Source organism: Microcebus murinus, chromosome 1 (genome assembly GCF_040939455.1).
Source record: "Microcebus murinus isolate Inina chromosome 1, M.murinus_Inina_mat1.0, whole genome shotgun sequence".
Taxonomy (NCBI): domain Eukaryota; kingdom Metazoa; phylum Chordata; class Mammalia; order Primates; family Cheirogaleidae; genus Microcebus; species Microcebus murinus.
In genome coordinates, this window is record NC_134104.1 from 144,688,132 (window position 1) to 144,704,211 (window position 16,080).

The following is a 16,080-nucleotide window of genomic DNA, read 5'->3' on the forward strand; positions in this document are numbered from 1 at the left end:
TCCAGAAGTTCACATCCCAAAAGTAGGCATGAGAACCATAGCACTGTCTCTTTTTGACCTTTTTCCCTGCATGTATAGATGTAGACCAGGCCTTCTCATAGGATCAACTTACTTTTGAATAGTATTTTAGTTAAATTTTTCAGTAATATACACGATATAGTTTCAGGTGAATATTCTCTAAATTTAAAGCAAGGGGTTCATTTATTACTCTGGAAAAAAAATACGACAAGGACACCTCAGACTACCCAAGAAGTCTAGAAACACAGGAAAAATAATGTGTTTATTGTACTTTTTTTCAGATTAACAATTGCATCCATTGCTTTAAATTTAGAGATACTTCACCTAAAAACTTGTCTGAAGGTTAAAGAAAATATATTGAACATGTGACTTGAAAATAAGTTTATCTTATGTTCTGTGCTTTTCGGACATCCTGTGTACTATTTTACAACCTATTTTCTCTGGAGACAAGATACTGTGAACATCTTTCCATGTTGCTCAAAGCCCATTTGTAGAACTGTCTTAAGGCTATCGAGTGTCTGTGGTTTACCCATCCAGTCCCTGATGTTGGAATTTAGGATGTTCCTGGTGTCACTCTTCTTTAGCAGTGCCACAGGAAATACCCTTAGAGCCAGATATTTGCACAAAACTCTCATTATGTCTTTGGGACAAAACCCTAGAAATGGAATTACAGAGCCAAAAGGAATGCGTGTTTTAAGCCTTTTATTACTATTGCAAATTGCCCTCTAGAAAGGTTACACCGATTCACCCTCCCACGGGCAGTGTATCAGAAGTGTCTGTTTTCTTGCATATTTGCCAATAGTGCAAATTACCTTTAAAAAAAAAAAAAAGCTGCCAGTTTGTTGTTTATTTAATCTGCATTGCCAGAAAGATTCTTAATTCTCCCTTTTCTCCAACTCCAACTCCTTCCTGCTGAGACAGCCTCTGGTCTGTGGGTGGAGAACAAAGCCTGCTCAGTGTTTGGGTCTGAAAAGGGCAGGCTTCTCGTTGAGTAGCAAGGGTGTGTGTGTGTGTGTGTGTGTGTGTGTGTGTGCGCGCTTCCTTCTGCTTTCTGTGGGCCCTTACAACGAGAGGAGAGGCTGTCCCCCGCAGGAGGGTATGTGGGACCAGACAGACGGGGCAAGGAGCGAGTGGCTATGCCCCCGCCCCGATGGCGGGCGTGCCCATCGGGGGTGCCCCGTCTCCTCTGCACACACCCACCTCCTCCCGCCTGCCATCTGCTCTGCTTCGCTCTCGCAGTGTTTGTGTAAATAAAGTGTGGCTACAGAAGACGGCTGTCATGGGTGGCCAGACCCCTGAGGTCACCCAGCTGTGTGGGATCCGAAGAGCCCGGGATCCAAGAAGGCAGACTTCGCCCTCTGCCAGGCCTGGGAGGGCGACTGGTCACGGCAGTGCAGGGGCACGCCACGCGCCCTAACCCAGACGAGGTCTTGTGCTCACTGACAGGTGACAGGGAAGCTCTGAGGAAGCTGTTCGGCGAGGCCCCCCCCCCAGCAGTGTTTCATCTCCACTTACATATAATGAACACTCTGTCCTGAGCACTGCATTAGGTGTCCCTTCCCTGCCGTGCCGGCCTCACCACCCAGCATGGCGGAGGGCGGCGAGTGTCCCGCAGGGACTGCTCTGGAAGCGGAGAAGAAGGTGCCACAAGTGCCCCTCCCTCGCCCCCGTCAGGGGAACCGGGTTGAAAGGCCCCACAGCACAGCGAGCGGAAGGGAGCAGGCAGGTGTCGCAGCGGACGGCTGTGCTCTGTGGTCCTGGCTCTGTGGTCTCTCTCTTGTCAGCTGTGAGGCCTCGGGAGTGCCGCCTGCCCCCTGTGGCCCTCAGTCTCCTCCTCTGTGAAGAGGAGACGGGCACATCCAGCAGGGAGAATGCTTAGCATCGTGCTCAGCACGTAGAAACCCCGAGCGGGAGTCAGAGGACATGTCACCAACGTCACTCACAGGTCACAAATGGGTGTACAATCTCGTATATGTCATATTTGGACCCTGTCTTTTATGCATGTTTCCCTGTGGCTCTGGGGAATATGTTTTGAACTTCATCCGATGAAATTCTTGATGGTTTTCAAAATTCACAACCATGATCAGCATTTTAAATATTGAGGTGTCACTCACGTCTCAGCTCGGGTTGGCTTTGAGTTTTCCAGGCAGGGAAGGGCAGGCGGATGTTCCATTCAGAGGGAAGAGGAGGTGGGAAATAAGCAGCGTTTGTGCGGAGCAGCCTGGGAAGGTGTCACAGGAGGGCAGTTGGTGACCTGCAATGAGACCGGCTGCCGCCGTGGCGAAGGCCCTGCTGACCGGGACAAAGGCAGAGCGTGGGAGGCCTGTAAGCAGAGCTGTGGCCTGGCCAGATCTGTGTCGAAAGAGATCTGGGGACAGAGTGGGTGTGGGGGCCATCTCCGTGGGTGGAGAGGAGGAGACCAAGCTAGAACAGGCGGATTTGGCGACCAGTTAGACCGGAGAGGTCGGGGAGATAAAAAGCGTAGCTATCTGTCCCTGTTACTGTTCAGACAAAGGATGGCTGCCCTTACCCAGGGTGGGGAAGGCAGGATTCGAAGTAGTTTTTCCTTCTAGAGTAGCTCTTGACATGGCTACCTATGATTGCTTGCCTTGAGCTGCCTTGAGCTCATGAGCCAAAGGTATTTTTCCCAGAAACATGTCGCAGGACCACGAACTGCGCCATAGCCCTGCAAGCTGAGCAAGGCAGATGCGTCCATAGTACCACACAGGCCTGCGGGCGTCTGCAAGGCGGCCAGCACCTTCATTCAGGACATGGCATCGGGTCCCTACTAGGTGGCAGGCCCTGGGCACAGGTTCAGAGATAAAACAACAGATCCCGCACTCAGTCTTGAAGACCTCTGGGAAAAGCAGTTAGGTGAGCAGAGAGAGCGCAGCCGAGCAGGGGCCTGAGGGGTGAGCAGGAGTTGGCCTGAGCCACCAGCCCCGGCCTCGCCTACTCGTGCCGGGTGGTGCTGTTAACCGTTTCTCTAACACACAAAAAGCCCTTGTAGGGTCGGCAAATGCCTTTCGCAGAGCCGAGCTGCAGCCTCCCGGCCTCCTCATCTGCCTCCCACGCCGTGCCGCTCCCGGGGGCCCTTCCAGAAGGCCCCTCTGCTGGCATCCCAGGCATCCTCTCATGCTTGGCGGCGGCAGGCCCTGGCTCCAACACAAAATCCACAACAAGGGCCCAAAGCTAACCAGACCCTTCTTCAAACTCTGAAATAGATCCTAATCAGCCTTCCCAAAGCCGAGATGTGAGCAGACGCTGGGAGCCGTAATTTAAACTTTATGTGTGAGGATTACAGTAGCCTGCCAAACCACCATGCAGGAAGAAAACTTTGAAATATGAAACTCTTTTAAAGGGGGAAGAATCCAAATGAGTCCCTCTCCTTTCCCTTCAGCTCCTGACTGGGTTGGAAGATGCCTGGGCCTGGCGCCTCTTCAAGACGATCATACGGGCCTGTTTATGAGGAGGAAGTTTAATTGTTCAGAGGTGCAGGAGGGATAACGACTTTGTATGTAGCTTGCACCTTCAAGAAATGCCTTCAGCTCATTAGGCCAGCCTGGCTCGCCTGGGGAGACAGCAGAGATTCCCCAGGTGCTTTTCCTTTGGAAGAAAGACGCCCCCCTGCCCTCATTTAGAGCTCCAAGCTCTTCCCTCCCCTAAGCTCTCTCATGCCCTCCTCCCGTGCTCCTTCTGTCTGTCTGTCTGTCTGCAGTTCGCCAAAACACACAGGCCAGGGACAGGGAAGGCTCTGCATCCTTCTCCCCTGCTTTCAGCCAAGGACTCCCCACCTCCTCTCCTCTCTCTCTCTCCTTTTGCAAGCCAAGATGACTTGGAAGGAAGGGAAGTGCCACCGCTTTGCCAGCCCGGTGGCTGCTCTCCCCCCAGAAGGGCTGGTACCCGACCACCCCCGTGGGGAAGAGCTGGGCTGCGGGACTTGTTCGCCGCCGCCTCTCGGGGAAAGGCTGCCTCAAACTCCGTCAGCTGGGGCTGCTCCAAGAGCCTGCTGCTTTCGGGCTGGCTTTGGGTTCATGGTTTTTATTTGAGAGCATTACTTCTGACCTCAAGCAGAAACGCTTAGAAAAATAAATCTGCGAAATGGCTCAGAGAATGTGTAAGGTTTGGCAGCCCCTCCGGAGGTCACCGGGTGATCACCTTCCCTCCAGACCGGGCTGTTGAGAACCCGTCCCTGCTTCTCCAAAGAAAACGAAGCGCACAGACACACGCCACCCCCTCACACTGCCTCAGTTAAAACCCTGTGCCAGAGACATTGGGGGGCGGGGGCTTGTTTATGTTTGCAAGTAAATATTGGGCTGATGTTGCGCTGTTGGTATCTGGAGACAGAGACACACTATGTAAATAGTCAAGGAACTGAAGAGACTGATAAACACGAGGCCCCGAGTCAGTCCAAAGAAGGAGCGTGTCCAGGGTCCTTGGACTCGCCGCCCAGGAGGCAGCCAGTGGTGGGGAGTTGGAGTGAGCCCCCCGAGATCCCAGACGCCATGGCGTTGTCCGGCCGGTCCCTCTCACGCCGACGTAGGCTGGGCAGGACCGGGCTGGGTACCCCAGAACTCGGGCAGGCCTGGTCCCCTAGGGCCTCGGGCCTCACGCAGCACCCGCCTAATTAGGGCTAATCGGGGGAAACTTGTCTTTCTCTAGGAGTTTTCTGGCAGTTTTTTGAGACAGGGTGATAGATATCGTAGCATTGTGTAAGTCTGTCGAGAGGGTTCAGGGAGCTGCTCTTTGGGGCTGCAGGCCCCGTCGAGACCAGCGTAGACTCGAAACCAGAAAGCACACTGCCGCTCCCTGGGCCCCCAGCCGAGCAAAGCGTGCGTGGCTTGAGTCTCCTCTAGGGTTCCTGTGACTGTTTCTTCTGCCACAGATGGAACACTTAACGCAGCCCCTTGCCTCTCAAGTGGTAAAGCAAGCGCTGGAAAGTTCCAGAAAAAAGTGCAGGAAAACACTGACTCCCCTGGATTGGAAGTGAGTGTGGACAGCTGAGGGTCCCGAGTAGTTCATCATTGTCATCTCCCAGCACCCACAGGGCGGGCTCAGCTGGCAGCAAAAGAGGGGTTTGCCCGAGGCACCCGTGAGCACTGACGGGAGTGGGGGTGTGTGTGTCTGAGGGAGGGCTGCTTAGCTTTGGGGTGTGCTAACTGCCGGAGTAGGGGGTAGCTAGGTCCCAGCAGTAATGGAGTAGGTAGAACTGGCTGTGAAGGGATGTATGTGGCAGGGTGAGGGGCCTCCTGGGTCTCCTCTGGCACATGTGCTAAGAGTCACTGATTTAGCCCCTGTCTCCCAGGTAAGAGGACCACAGATGCTCTCGACTTACAATATCGTAAGTTGAAAATGCGTTTCATGCCCTGATAAACCCGTCGTGAAGTCAAAAAACCCTAAGCCGAGCCATCATTAAGTCAGGGACCATCTGTACTTCTTAGATGGTCAGATTCAGAGTCATTCTCTTTAGTTTAATGTTACTCAGGGGGGATGACAAACCCTTGCTGAATTTAGTTTTTCACTTCCCCATTCCTAATGGACATTCTATTGAAAATGTTAGCTAGCAAGATCTGTTCTTCATTGGTTGGTCTGTAGTTGTTGACACCGACTGAGAACAATATCGTGCCTACTGTGGGGCTTAGAGGGCTACATGCTCTTTCCAGTTCTTGCAGAGATTACTGTAGGTGACTTGTTCTTGAGGGTTGTTTGTTTTGACCTTTTTTAAAAAAAGGATTGATATTTTTTTCCGTTCCTGATGAGATTGTCAGACAGTCACCACGTTATAGGAGTTAGGAGTCCTAGACTTAAACATGCAAAGGCCCTAACTCTGACGCGTATGAGACGTCTGACAGAGAGCTACTTGTTCCACTCCACCAAGCTTTGCCTCCTTCCCATGCTGGTAAAAATGGACGTTGGAATCCCATAATTCAAAAGACTGTAAAAGTTAAATGGGTGAACATATGCATGTGGTTTGTGAATTCAAAGACCTCATAATCATTTAAAATATTATTAAACTATGTTTTACTTATTTCTCTCAAAAATTGAAAACAAATTTTGAAAGTTGAATTCTCAAAAAATTTCCCAAAAATCTGAGAAAAAGTGACACTGGACAAGGGCTCAGCGCTTTGTTCCTCCTTAACGCAAGTCCTGGGTGCACAGCTATGTGGCCCACAGCCTACAGCCTTGAATTCACTGTGGGGACAACAGAAAAAGCTGTCATCGTGTTTCAGGGCTGGAAGAGATCTGAGAGTGTGTCATTAATCTCTCAGGCAGAGACAGAGACGCTGGGGCTCAGAGCCAGAAAATGACCTTCCTCATGGCCCAGCGGGGGTAGCTAGTCGGAGTGTGTAGTAATCAGGATTCTGTGCTCCTTCTGCCACATCTCTTCCTCAGACCTCTTCTGAGCAGGCCCTTGTGGCACTGGACAAGCCTGTATGACAGTTGTTTGCAGGGGGACCATGCTCTCTGTCCGTGGGCTCTGTACCGAAAGCCAAAACCAGGCTCTAAGCAAAAGCACAGGGAGACATCCTCCTTTTCTGAGATACAAGTAGTTTGATCATATAAGAAACAATATTAGTTTGATGGGGTCACCATGAGACCATATGGCACTTTGTGCAGACTAGTAAAACAGCACCCCTTCCTCAAGACCCTTTACTTCAGCCAGGTGCAGTGTCTCACGCCAAAAATCCTAGCACTCTGGGAGGCCGAGGCGGGAGGATCACTCAAGGTCAGGAGTTCAAAACCAGCCTGAGCAAGAGTGAGACTCTGTCTCTACTAAAAATAGAAGCAATTAATTGGCCAGCTAAAAATATGTAGAAAAAATGAGCCAGGTATGGTGGTGCATGCCTGTAGTCCCAGCTACTCGGGAGGCTGAGGCAGAAGGATCGCTTGAGCGGAGGAGTTTGAGGTTGCTGTGAGCTAGGCTGATGCCACAGCACTCTAGCCGGGACAACAGAGTGAGATTCTGTCTCAAAAAAAAAAAAAAAAAAAAAGACCCTTTACTTCTATCTGTCAGAAAATTCAGCAAATCTGTCCAAAAATTCAGAAAATCTGATTTTGTTAGAATGAGACACTCTACTGCCATCTGTTGGAAAATAGTCGTAATAAATTTATATATCTGTGATACCTGTGATGTGAGCAGCACACCCCTTACCCTCTTATGTGCAGTGCACAGCCTGCACTACTGTACCCCCCACTTCCTAGCCATGAAAGTGCATTATGTTTTAAGAATTTTTCTTTGGGCTCCAAATAAGAAAGAAAGAAACTTCAGTGGCAGCTCCAACCTCTCATCCAAGAGATTACACATCCAGCTTGTGTTGGGAACAGGAATCAAGACCCTGTGGCACTGGGGTGGGGCATACAGTTTGCAAGACCATTTCTGAGAGCAGCTCTGCAGGTACTGCCAGCCGGGGATTGGGGTGGGGGATGATTTTCAGGCCTACTGCTGACCCCACTCCACTAAGAGAAAAGAGCTCACCCCAGATGTCTGCAAGAGGCGATGTGCCTTCACTTTACCGATAACATGAAAAGCCTGGTTCAGCAAGACAAGGCACACTGGTGTCCTTCACACTGGTGAACCCCGCCAGCTGCCCCTCTGATTCATGCGGAAAGTCAGCAAAAACAATCAAGTTCTGTACCAGGCAACTTACGCTGCATTACAAACCACCTCAAAGTTTGGTGGCTTAAAAACATCATACATCTATGTAGGTCACAATTCTGTGGGTTGGTGATTTGGACTGAGCTCAGCTGGGCAGTTCTTTGGTCTCAGCCAGACTCACACATGCACCTGTAAGCAGTTAGGGGTTCGCTGGTCTGGGACAGCCTCAGCCGGTGGCCTCTCACCTTCCGGCAGGCTGGACTAGCCTGTTTGCCTGGAGGCAGGGCAGGGTTCTGAGAAAGTAACTGGACGTGTGCAAGGCCCCTTGGGACCTTAGTATGGAACAGACAGCATCGCCTCCCTATGATCCAGTTGTCAAGGCAAGTCTCAGCAGAGATTCAGGCTGGGAAAATAGACTCCACTTCATGGTGGGACTAGCTACAGAGCCACATGGACACAGCAGGAAGAAAGGGTTGTGGGCATTTCTGCACTTTGTCACTGGTGCCAAGTACAGGTGGGACAGGAACTGCTGGGGATAAATAGCACAAATCCTGCCTCGGGGAGTCCCAAGAAAAATGCAGAAGACCCTAAAGAAGCAGACTGTTAACATTCTGCTTGACTGGTGCCACAGTAGGGATATGTCACATCTCTGGAATTGAAACCAGGTAGCCTGGGATTATTGGAACATCACACCATCAGCAGCCAAAGCTGTTGCTAAAGAAGAATCATATCCCCTGTCATGTCTGGCCACAGTTTCATGATTATGTTCTCTCCAACACAGGAGAGGCACGTGACCAGCCCCATTATTATCTCTAAAGAATGATAATTCAAACAGTAGCTTCTCGGACATTTCTATTAAGTCTTGATCTGATTTCCTGGCCTGCTGTGGGGGTTACAAGAGTGACTCTTCCTAATTATCTAGAACATTCAGGCCAAGCCCCCTTTCCATGTCCCTTGCAGAAGCAATAGAGGTTTGAAGAGAGAAAAGTGTATGCGTGGGGGTGTCAGAACATGGGGTCTGACGAACATGGCCCTATGCTGGGAAGAAACCTGCAAGGCCGAAAACACCAGGAACTCAGTGTCTGCTTACAAAACTGGCCTTGAGGATTGAAGCTCAGAACACAAGACTCTTGCCAGTTGTTCTGAGAAAGCTTCTGACCCTTCCCAGTTGTTCAAACTGGACCACCTTGTTGACTCCACTCCAAATGAATGCTTATGGTGTCCCTGGCAACGTGGGTGGGGCTTACCTGGGAGCTCTCTTGACAGTTGTCATCTTTGGCTAGGCCAGTGGCCCGTACTGGGTAGGAAGATGGTGCAGCAAGGTGATTCCTGATCTCCTCCTGCCTCCTCCTCATGGCCATCGGGGTGACTGTGGTGCCTCCCTGGATACTTGGCTCAGAGTGAAGAAGTCCGAGGACAAATACAAAGACAGCAAAAACATTGGATGTGCCCACGAGAGCTGGGTTTGCTCCCTGACTTGTGGGCATGCCTTATATGTGCTCTCACTGTTTGCAGCGGACTGCAGAGATTGCTAGTCTTAAGGGTTTTCAGATATGACTCTAGGAATTACAAGCTAATGACAATGCGGTTCCACGCACCTGCAGTGCAGCGGGCTTGCCAGCAGTGCATCGGATGGGGTGTGTCTGTGTTTGAATTCCCATATTGGAAGGGATTGAAACTAGGATATAAGCGCAAGTAGTTTATTTGGGAGGTGATCTCAGGAAATGATGTCGGAGGGCAGGGAAGTAAGATGGGGAAGGGAAGGAAGCCAATAAAGGATGTGTTGTCAGTCTGGTTACCTCTGCGGGCAAGTTCCACTGGGAAGCTCTGGTAGAACATGCACCCCAGGGTTGTCGCCTCCAAAGAGAGAGGGGGTTGAGGGGTTCCTACGCCCACTGCAGTTGTCATGCTTAAGGACAGCTGCAGGGAGGGATGTCTGGCCTCAGAATCAGAGGCCGCTAGTGCTGGTGAGCAAAGGATGAGAAATGCCAGCTCTCCTTGAGCCGGGAAGAAAAGGTAAGCTTTGGGCTACAAAAAGTTGCTCCAGTGTTTGGTGGTAGTGCCTGTGACAACTGTGCAAGGAAAACTAGCAGATCATCTTAGCATATGTGAGAAGTTATAAAACCTGGGAGGACGCGGTGGCTCACGCCTGTAATCCTAGCACTCTGGGAAGCGAAGGTGGGTGGGTCGATCGAGGTCAGGAGTTCAAAACTAGCCTGAGCAAGAGTGAGAGCCTGTCTCTACTAAAAATAGAAATAATTAATTGGCCAACTAAAAATACATAGAAAAAATTAGCCGGACATGGTGGCATCTGCCTGTAGTCCCAGGTACTTGGGAGGCTGAGGCAGGAGGATCGCTTGATCCCAGGAGTTTGAGGTTACTGTGAGCCAGGCTGGTACCACGGCACTCTAGCCTGGGAAACAGTGTGAGACTCTGCCTCAAAAAAAAAAAACAAAAACAACCAAACGCAGTATCAGAGGCAGAATCTTAGTTCTTTGCAGAACTAAGAGGAAACTGTCATCCTGGATGAGGTTGAAACCCCAGTTACTGATGAGTGCATGCTTCTCATTGTGGCACACCCAGCATGGATTCCAAGGTTTGAGAGAAAGATCTAGATGACAGCAAGGTAGAACATGGACCTGCAGCTGTTGGAAAAAGCTTATCGTGTGAGAACAGTATTTATCAAATTATTCCACAGATGGCTAATATCTGTCAGAATGGTAATCGTTTTATCAAAAGCCAAATAAGCATGGGAAATGTCAGGTCCCTGGGTTTCCTCCCCACCAGAGTTAGTAGATACTTTACTGTTCTGCGATACATTACAAATCTCTAAAAGAAAGAACGAAAGAATGCAGCATTTCCCACACTTATTTGGCGGTGAAACCCTTTTTCACTCCCAAACACTTTTGAACAGCTCTCATTAACTAGTGTTCCCCAGCACACAGTTTGGGAAACACTACACCAGAAGCGTTTGACAGGGAACAAACGACTCACCGTTAGGGTAGCCCGCAGGGCGCACGCGCGTTTTGTGCCTCACAGCCCCTGTGAGCCGTACTCACAGCCAGGCTATCCTGGAAGCCGACTGGTGGATTCGCCCATGTTCCTAACCCAGCCTGTCCTCTTTCTCCCTTTTCAGATGGGATTCTTTCGCCGAAGGTACAAAGAAATCATCGAAGCCGAAAAGAACCGGAAAGAGAACGAAGACAGTTGGGACTTGGTCCAGAAAAACCAGTGAGTTGCCACACCGGTCACATGACCCGATCACTAGCCTGTCATCCTTGATCTTTGTATCTTCCATATTTGGAAGAAAAAAAAAATCTTCTCCAGATTTTTCGGAGGCCCCACCGACGCTGTTCTCTCTTCCTCATCCTGCCGAGCCCAGGCGCCAGCCTGCGGCAGCCACTGCAGCCGGGTCCCACGACCAGAGCCGCCACCACTGTCTTTTAAAGATGAACTCTGAACTTTGGAAAGCAAGCTACAGAGCCGAGCAATATTTATGGATGCAACATGCGTGGTCAACCCTCAGGGGAAAGCTGTTACCTAAAAGTATTTTTATAAATATAAGCCTTTTATACTGATTATGTCTTTATATTTGTATCAATGTTTTATTATTTCTATTAAATAGTTATATAATTCATTCAAGCACTGATATCTGGCCGGAGATCTTGGAAGTACATGTACGTGACTTTATAAATTTTAAAGGATAAAAATCTTATTGTATTTTGGAACTTGCTGTTAAAGAGACTTGCAGATAAAATAAGCTGAAGAAACCTCATGTAATGAATCCACCCAGCTGGCAGTGGTGCATATAAACTGTGGATATGGCAAGACCCCTAAGACATTTCATATCTTTATTGCTGAGAGTCAAGTTTGGAGTTCATGCACTCAAGTGTGCTAAAGCACTGTAAGTGTTTTTTCATATGGACCTTTCATTGGAAGATTCCCAACAAGAACTTGGATGGAATGCCTGATTGCTAGCAGCAAGTCTGCTCTGCGTCACCTTTATGCGGCAGACACTTCACCTCCTCCTGCTCGGGTTGATGGATGAAAGCTTGGAGCAGCGCCAGTCGGTCATCTGCTAAACCTCACAGTGGCATCTCATCCTGGAAGTCATGCATCAGAGCTCACACACCACAAGGACTGAATCTGTGCCCCTCAGGCAAAGACTTGGGTCTGAATGCTGGGAGGTGTTGCCGTTTCATGGTGATTTTAGTTCACAGGTCTCCATTTTCCCTACCACTCTGCTGTCCCAGCTAGTGGTAATCACAGATCCTTTCCTAGAGATGACCATCCAACCTTTTTTTTTAAAAAAAGTGTGTTACGTGGGGTTCCCAAGGAGCAGACCCTGAAAGAAGGATCTGTGTGCAAATAACTCACTAAGGAAGTGCCCCTGGGGGATACCAGCAAAGGACCAGGGAAGCAGGATGGGGAAGGGGAGGAAGCCAGGCAAAGGTGCCATGTCAGGGAAAGTTCCACCGAGCATCCTCAGCCTGATCAGGGGAGCTCTGGAGGCTAAGTTGGGCCTCAGAGTAGTCCCAACTTGAGGCAAAGGGAGCTGGGCTTTCATATTCCCGCACCCAGGGGAGATGTAAGCGTTCTGCTCACAGTTCCTGCTGGCAGAATGGCCCCAGGAGCTCAGAGCTCGTCCTCTAAAGGAAAGCCACAGGTGCACCCCACCCTGGGAGACACACAGAAATGGTGTAAAGGGATCTGAGCAGAGCGCTGATGTCCTCCCACGCCCTGCACGTGTGAATGCCGAGTGGCAGCCTTCCGTACCCAAGCTCTCTGTTTGGCAGTAGACATGTTATCAGATGCACTGTGCTGCCCGGTTTTGAGTGCGGTGCGATTTTCTGAAGGGGCAGTGAGATGATGGAGGTAGCACGCTCAGCACTGCACCCGGCCCTTAGTGATCACTCAGTAACTGTTCGCAGCCATGGCTGCTATTCCCACTGCCGGGTGACCATCTGATAAGCAGAAAACACAGGGCTGAGAGCAGCTTCTCATGAAGAGCCTGAACGGCTTATTACGTGCAGCCTGCCAGAGCCGAGCTACGTACAGATGGCTTCCGGTGGGAATAAAACACTATAGAAGACCAAGGACCTTTCTTGTGGATCTTTCTTATGTTTACTGGAAGCTAACACGTTGACAGTCTGTGAACATTGTTAAAGGACACAGAACTCAACTTCAGGGGAGACAGGTTTTCAATAGACATACTTTGGCTAATACAAACATATCTAAAGTTTTTGGCAAAATTATGAGGGTGCTGGGCAGGTGCAAGCCTGGCATGGAGTGTGTGTGTTTGTGTGTGTCTTTGGCTTTCTTATTACCATGCAGTTGATCCTGCTGCAGAAAGATAGTCAGGCTTCCTACCTGGCGATCGTGGGAATAGAGAGAAAGGCCAGAGGGCCAGTGGCATGAACTTAGCTAGTCCTAGAAGTCAGGGCGCCGCTTCTCACTGTGAATGGAGGCGCAGCGGGATCCTACCTACAGGGCAGGATCAGGCGAAGAAACCAGCTCTCACTCAGAGTCTGTTCATGAGGCTTATCAAAAGCAATAAGAAAAGCAGTCTTGGGTGGGTTTCAGTCGCTCATTTACAGCCATTCATGGGGTGCCTGCTGTGTGCCAGGCAGGGTGCTAGGTGCTAGAGGTTCTCCAGAGAATACCACAGGCACATTTTGCCTTAGGGTGGCACAGCCTCCTGCAATAGCATGTAGAATGTGGATTTTTTAAAATGGGACCCCGTTTGCCACTTTCCTTTGATGGACTCTTGTTAATCGTGTCATGTTTTCTTTTAATAAATCATTTGGGATTCTTCAGTGGTAGATCTGGGGCAGCTCCATCAGCAGCTCTGGCCAAATGCATTTATAGCCACTAACCTGCCTCCTGCAAGGAGTACAGGTGCCTCTTGTGACAGTGTAGAAGGGTGACTCACAGGCCCCCAGTTCTGCTAGCCAGGGGGCAAAGCCCCATTTCAGAGAGGATGGACCCTTGCGAGCTGTCTCACAGCCAGGATCCATTTGCTTCTGCTTGATTGTGCCTGGGAAACCCACGTGAGTAGTTGTGCATCCAGGTCACCAAGACTTCATAAGACAGTTTTTAAGAAAACTGTACTTGGCAACACCAGGAGTAAATGCTGGAGGCCGGCACAGGAACCTGTCTGGGTAAGGACAGTGCCTCTGCTTGTCTGACCGTGCTGAGTCGCAGGTGGGGCTTCAGGGACCGTGGAGTTAACCATTAGCACAATGAGAAAGAAAGAATCCAAGAATATTGTTAGAGCCCTTTCAACCTGGGCGGTTCACCTGCACCATCCCAGTTCAGAAGCCCTCAGCACGCTCTCGGGGAAGCAGGCAGGTGAGTTGGCACTGCCTGTGTTCCCTCCCCAGGATAGTCTTTTAAGATTGCACAGTGTGTTCTACTTTCTACCCTTCCCGCTTCTGAGGGTCTGCTGCGGAATCCTGTAAGACGTTCCCTCGGGCAGCGTTATTTCAGTTTGCTTCGGCTTTTAGCTGTGTGCTCATGTGGTTTTAACCAACTCTCAGAGGATTGAGAAGCTTTTTAAATAGGAAAAAGGACCTTTGTAAAAATTGAGTAAAATAATGCCCCCTTTTCAAAGACAGATTTGCCTTATGCTCAGTTTACGTAGGACTTAAGAGAATTTGGAGCACCCTCGCTGGACCTGTCGCAAAGAAAAGGCCAAAAGTTTGGAAACAAGGGGCCACCAGCTCGATGGGCACTGACAGGCACACATCCCCTGGCAGGTCTTCAGGAAACCTCTGTCAGCATCACCAGTACTCAGAGATTTCATAAATTTTACAGAAAGCCCAGTAGACAGTCCTCCTCCACCAAATCATGTATAGCCTACAGTCCTTGAGCCAAAGGCAAGGAGGTTATAAACGAAAACACAGCAGCACTTCTGGGAACACCTGGGACCTGTTTTCCATGTGGAAGTGTAGCAGATCCTCCAAATGCCACCTGTGCTGTATGCTACCCGTTGAACCCCAGCATGGAGGTTTTTTGAAAGGTTACTTATGACTTTTATTTTTGGGTAAGGCATTATGGCCAGAGGAATGCAGTTATGCCTGGGTTTCACATGAAATGTACACCTGGTGAAATGTATGCTTGGTTCAAATTTCTTTCAAGTCTAGAGGTGCTGCAAAGGATTGTCATTTGTGGCCTTCAGCAGACAAAAGGCAGAATGTGAGTGTCATTTCAGAAATGCTTCAAGTATGCACAGTTTTAGTTGATGTTTTGTTTTGATATATAGAGTAATAATATACACAGTGGAGACTATTTTCTGAAACAAAGAATGGCTAAAGGGAAGATACAGAGCCAGTAGGGCCACAGTGAATCTTCTAGAATGTCTTCTGATTTTTCAGCACATGGGAAGGATAGTGAACAAATTTCCCAACATAGTGCAATGCTTTATAGCACAATGATCTAGATTTCAGACTTTGTTAATTTTTTTTTTTAATTCTGATGTGCACGACGTGATTGACAGAGTGAGTTTAAAAGCTTTAAGAGTGATTAATTGCATGGCAGGCACCCACGCTATCTGCACTTCTAGAACGTTACTGATGCATCCATGTACATTTCCATTGAGAAGTTGGGGGGGGAGGGCTGTTCCACCTCACGATGTCACATGTATTAAAGTCTATGCAGTCACTTCTAATTCACTTGCACTGTTTGGGAAATGCCAGGTTTACAAAGATACATGTTTGGAATAAAAAATGGCTGCAAATGATTCAAAAGTCCGGTCTGTAATTTCTTTGTTAATAACAACTATTTAAGGCATTGAAGGTAGGGTTTCAGTGTGATACAACATGCATATTAAGGAGCATGTCAAGTCCATCTCATTCCACATGAACAGCCCACCTGATGCAGGTGAACTGCCCCCAACCCTTGTCTCCATACCAGTGGCCACCTCCCTCCCCTTTGTACATTACCCGCCTGCCCAGGGCTATTCCTGAGATCTTCATCTTGAGATAAACATGCCCAAATTAAATGGGGTGGATTCGTCCTTGTTAGTAGACTTCTTCCACGTGTGTCCGCCAGTCACTAAAGCATTTTTTTAGAAGCTCATTGGTAGCATTCTTTCACATTTACAAACACTGTATTCTCTTAGACTTTTACTCTCCTTCATCTGTCTAGTTATATCCTTGGTCTCATCCCAGATGTTGTTCATTTGTGTTTTTCTTTTTTCCCTAGATGAAATCAACAAGGTTCTACTTATTTTATTTGTCTTTTTCACAAATAAGCCTTTGGCTGTACCAATCAAGTCTGCTGGTTTTTATTTTGTATTTCATTAATGATTGCCTTTATATTTATTAAAACTTCATATTCTGCCTTTATGGTTAAAAGTCATACACACACACACCACACAGTATAGAAGAGGTATGAAAAGATACACACCAAGGGGTTAAGATTGGTTATCTTTAGGGAGGTGGGATTGTCTGTGTTTTCGCTTT

At 49.0% G+C, this 16,080-nt stretch overlaps 1 protein-coding gene across 1 annotated transcript in view; it reads left to right on the top strand.

Moving 5' to 3' along the window:
- ITGA9 (integrin subunit alpha 9) overlaps positions 1–15,363 on the top strand; it is a 343,148-nt gene extending 327,785 nt beyond the window's left edge. The window contains exon 28 of the mRNA XM_020285519.2: positions 10,752–15,363. Within this exon, the coding sequence (XP_020141108.2) occupies positions 10,752–10,850 (99 nt within the window). The 3' untranslated portion in view covers positions 10,851–15,363. The remainder of the gene's footprint in view (positions 1–10,751) is intronic.
- Positions 15,364–16,080: the final 717 nt, after the last annotated feature.